Below are 4,568 nucleotides of genomic sequence, written 5' to 3' on the forward strand. Positions count from 1 at the left end.
GTTCAGCCGCGCCGCCCTGGAGAGCTACCTGCCGCGGATCCAGCAGGCCGTGAGTTGCGAGCTGCGGGGCTGGTGCCGCGAGCCCGGCTCCATCGCGGTGTACGCCTCCGCCAAAAGCCTGACTTTCCGCATTGCAGCTCGGATCCTGCTGGGGCTGAATCTGGAGGAGGGGCAGCTGAAGGACCTGGCTCAAACCTTCGAGCAGCTGGTGGACAACCTGTTCTCCCTGCCCCTCAACATCCCCTTCAGCGGGCTGCGCAAGGTACGGTGCCCGCCCGGCCCAGGAGCAGGCTGGCAGCTGGGATGGCACAGGGGTGGCTGCCTAGCTCTGTCCTGCTCTCTCTCCCACGAGTCGGAGGCAGCAGGGAGAAGAGAGCAGAGCCGGGGAAAGCCTGGCCAGCAGCGCTGTCCTGTCCTGTCCTGTCCTGTGAGGGTCTCTGCACTCCCTGCCTGCCCCCAAGCCAACTGTTTCTCTCTTGCAACATTAGATGGTTGACTACTGCCAGGTTAACACACAGGGTATCTTCTTTACCTGCCACCCCAGTGGGCCTCTGTTTGAAGCCTTGCTTCAGGAAACATCCTCTTTTTGGGTCTTGAGTCAGGCTGTGTGCAGGTTTCACTGGTATGAGTAGCAGATAGGTTTTGCCCTGGCCCCAGTTTTTTTTCCACATGGCCTCTCTTAGTTACTCTCCACAGGTCTCCTTTTCTTTTCTTTTTTTGTCCCCAGACTGGCAGGGTTGGCTTTAATTCCTTATTATATGAAGTTTGAATGCCAAAACAGAGTTGCAGAGCTTTTCCTATGGCAAACTTTAGCTGTCCTGGTGCTAGGATTTTCAGCAGGATAGCGCTTTGTTAGGTTTCTTTCTACGAGCTACGGGCTTCTCCAGACTCCTGCCAGTTCCTCACCTGTCCACATCACAGGCACGCGCTTTACTCCACCACGCCTGTAAGCTGGTGCAGATGTCACTTTGTTCAGCTGGCCCGCTTCATCTTAATTGTATGCTCTTTTGTGTTCTCTCCTTTTTTTGACTCGTTGGAGCAGGGCGTGGGAGGAACATGGAGGTCAGAAAAGGGAACTTGTCTCTGTTACACACTTTTTTTGTACATAAATTCCTTAATTTTTCAAAAACAGTCTCTTAAAAAGAAATTCCATCAAATGGCCTCATACTGACACCCACATCACGGCTGGAACGTTTAGATCTAAGGAAATAATCAGTAGTAGTCATAGGTTGTCATCCTCTGTGTGGCTCAGTGCTAGACGGCAAGGTGACTCTGCCAATGGATTCGACGTATGTCTGTGGACAGCAGAACATGGTGAGGCTTAGTGATCTCATAGGGAAGTGTGCTCTGGTAGGTACAGCTTTGTTACCTGTTTACCAGATTTGTCACCTGCGTGCTCCATTCCTCCAGTGTGGCTGTCCCATTCCTCCCCAGCTCCCAGTCCCAGTCTCCTTGCCTAGCTAGTCTCAGCTCCAGGCTTCTTGTCCAGTCTGTCTCTTCCTCTAGTTCTTGAATCCTCCATCTCCTACCATTCTCTCTCCCTGCTGGGTCCCAATCCCAGTCTCCCTCTGTGGACCCCCTTCCAGTCTCCTCTTTCCCCCAACTCTTAGTCTTAATCTGTTTGCCCAGCTAGTCTCAGTTCCTATTCTGTGCCCCTGGTTTAAATTCCCAGTCTCAGTTTTCCCCTCCAGAAGCTCATCCACTTCCAGTCTCTCCCATCCACTGGCTCCCAGTCTCTGGAGAACAGATTTGTCCCTTCTGGCCTTAACATCAATTAACCCTCACCTCTGTATACCACCCAGGCATCAGACCCATTGTATCCATTTTCTTGCTTAAGCAATCTTAGTTGTCCCCATCTCAACTTCCAGTCCCATTTTCTCTTTTGCACCTATGCTAGCTAACAGTCTTGGTCACTCGTCTTATCTTGCCTGTCACCAGCTTCCACTTCCTTCCTGCATTCTTTTCACTCCACCTTTCTTACCCTCCTGACTTCAAGGCAGTTTCTTTTTACAATCATTCATCTTGCATTATGAATTTCACACAGTGACAACTTCACTTCTAACTCACCTAGATTTAAATGTTAGGTTGCATGGAGTTTTACTTTAATAGATATTAAAACTTCTGGCAGATGCACTCAGATGTACCCAGCTGGGTGTGATTAATCTGTTTTTAGCTAATACATATATTTGGAATAGTAAAACATTTCTGATCCAGGCACCAAAGAGCTTTCTGTAGCCCTAGAAGAATGTTGGGGTCAGTCCTTACAGCCAGCAAGAAGCTCCTGTGATGGTGATGTTTATACCACTGGCCCTCACTTCTCTGTACAGGGGTTTTAAATAGGAAAACCAATGAATTTGTGACAGTAAAGACAAGTGAACTTGTTCTTCCCAAGTTACCTATTCATTGGAAGGGACTGAGGCTAAAAGAAATTATAGGCAACAAAAGGACTCTGGGTTGGAGTTATTGATGTTACTGTATTAGAAATTAGAGTGACTTGTTTTGTGGAGTCTGAGTACCATTTTTTTCTGAGGAGGCAGGGGGGTTCCTGCTTCTCTGGGTCAGTGGACTGAATAATCATGTCTGACTCCTCAGGGGATCAAAGCTCGGGACATGTTACATGACTACATGGAGAAGGCTATACAGGAAAAACTGCAAAGGAATGATTCAGAAGGTCACAGAGATGCTTTGGATATCATAATAAACAGTGCCAAGGAGCATGGCAAAGAATTCACCATGCAGGAGCTGAAGGTAAAAACTCTCCTTTTGTTGTTATACTTCTGACATGCTTGCTTTTCAAGTGGTTTGTCCAGGAGGGGTTGGCTCCTGCTCTCTGGGGCACCTACTGCAAATGAGAATTAAGTTAATTTTGAGCTACCTGTCTCCTAAATGCCCAAATGCATGAAATATAGCTAATCAACCTGGGTAAAATAGAGTTAGAAAAACTATTTTAGAAGTGAGGGTGGGGTCTGAAACCCTACCAATAGCAAAGATACTAGGCAGGGCAAAATTTGTAACATCCTGCAAGCTTCCAAGCTGTCAGGTGCTGCCAAAGCTACAGAATGCCTTGTTGTGGTGATATTGCTTCGCATTTGAACAGAAGGAATATGTTTAAAGTAAATGCATGTCTCTTTTGCCCTCTTACCCAGTTCCCTTGGCTTTTGTCTCTAGGCATCCACGTAACTATTTTATATACTTCTGTGATGGAATACAGCTAGATTTATGCTGTTGGGTTAAACACTTTGCACATTAAAGTGTTCTCAGTACATGTCAGAATGTTTTTGGACATCCTAAGCCCAGTTATACATTGCTCATCCACTCCAAACACCTATTATAGCAGGAGCTGTATTAGTATTGCTGTGGTCCACAGAGCTGTAAGCCCAGACATCTTTGAACCAATATTTTAAAATAATCCATGAGACAAAAAGTTGGATGTTGAGTCATTCCTGACCACCAAGTCATTAATTATATTGCACATCATGGGCAGAAATCTGTTTTGCCTTGTGAAGGGCTGGCCAACCATGGCATAGGTATTCTCTGTGTGGCACATACCAGCCTGGGGAGGGAACACGTTGCACAGTGACGGATAGGGCAGGGAGCCGAACATCAGATCAGCCAAGGCGCCTAGAGCAGAAAACGGAGCAGCAGACTGGGCAGGGAAGGGAATTCAAGAGGCACTCGGGGAGAGTACAGGACTCATTTGTATCATGCCTACCAAAAACAGTTGGCCCCCACTGACCAAAGAGTTCACAAAGTTACCCAGTGACTGTGTAGATTCTGTTACCTCCTTAGTAAGTGTCTCTATACAGGAATAGGATTGCTTTCCAGAGATGCCCAGATGTCTCCCTAGTTCTGTAATAGGGATACTTATGCACTCGGAGTAACAGAATTGCCCCTACACTTTGGTCATCTACTAGGTGATGCATCAAGTTTACTAGTCCATTATGCACATCCGTGTGGGGCAGTATTCTATTGCCGACAATACATCATTCTATTGCTGCCCCACATGGATGTGTATGATGGGCCAGTAAGTATGATGTATCACTATGGCTGAAGGCCAAACTCTGTAGTTTTGGGTCAGACAGAATTCCCAATCGAGCAGTGAGATTTTTGCCGTAGAACTAAGAAAGAAAACTACTATTGTAATATTCTGGTGTCAGTGGGCATGTCTATATGAGATGCTAACTGTGCAATAGCCTAATAACACTGCACAGTAGCGTGCTGGGCAAACACAGTGCTAATACACTAGTGTGGAACAGTATTAGGCTACTACTCAGTAAGCATTACTAAACCCGTATGCCGGCACTACAGTTACAGTGCATTGATTTACTACTTGGTTATTCAAGCAATAAACTTAATGTGCAGTAACTAAAGTGCATTAACGAACATGTAGATATGCCTAGTATAAGTATAATGCAAATAAATCTGAACTCTTATAAGTTTAGAAACAGTCTCGTTCATTTGTGACTGAATAGAAATTCAGAAGAAAGAGACTTGGGGGTCATCATTGACCACAAGATGAACATGAGCCTGCAATGCGATGCTGCGGCTAATAAAGCGACCAAAACGCT

The 4,568-nt window shown here is 46.2% G+C and overlaps 1 protein-coding gene across 1 annotated transcript in view; it reads left to right on the forward strand.

The window, feature by feature from the left end:
* Positions 1-4,568, forward strand: part of LOC109323850 (cytochrome P450 26C1) — an 11,789-nt gene that overhangs the window by 1,266 nt on the left and 5,955 nt on the right. The window contains exons 2-3 of the mRNA XM_019555518.1: positions 7-262; positions 2,593-2,748. Of these exons, the coding sequence (XP_019411063.1) occupies positions 7-262; positions 2,593-2,748 (412 nt within the window). The remainder of the gene's footprint in view (positions 1-6; positions 263-2,592; positions 2,749-4,568) is intronic.

Source organism: Crocodylus porosus, unplaced genomic scaffold, assembly GCF_001723895.1.
Source record: "Crocodylus porosus isolate Cpor-Errol unplaced genomic scaffold, CroPor_comp1, whole genome shotgun sequence".
Lineage (NCBI taxonomy): Eukaryota > Metazoa > Chordata > Crocodylia > Crocodylidae > Crocodylus > Crocodylus porosus.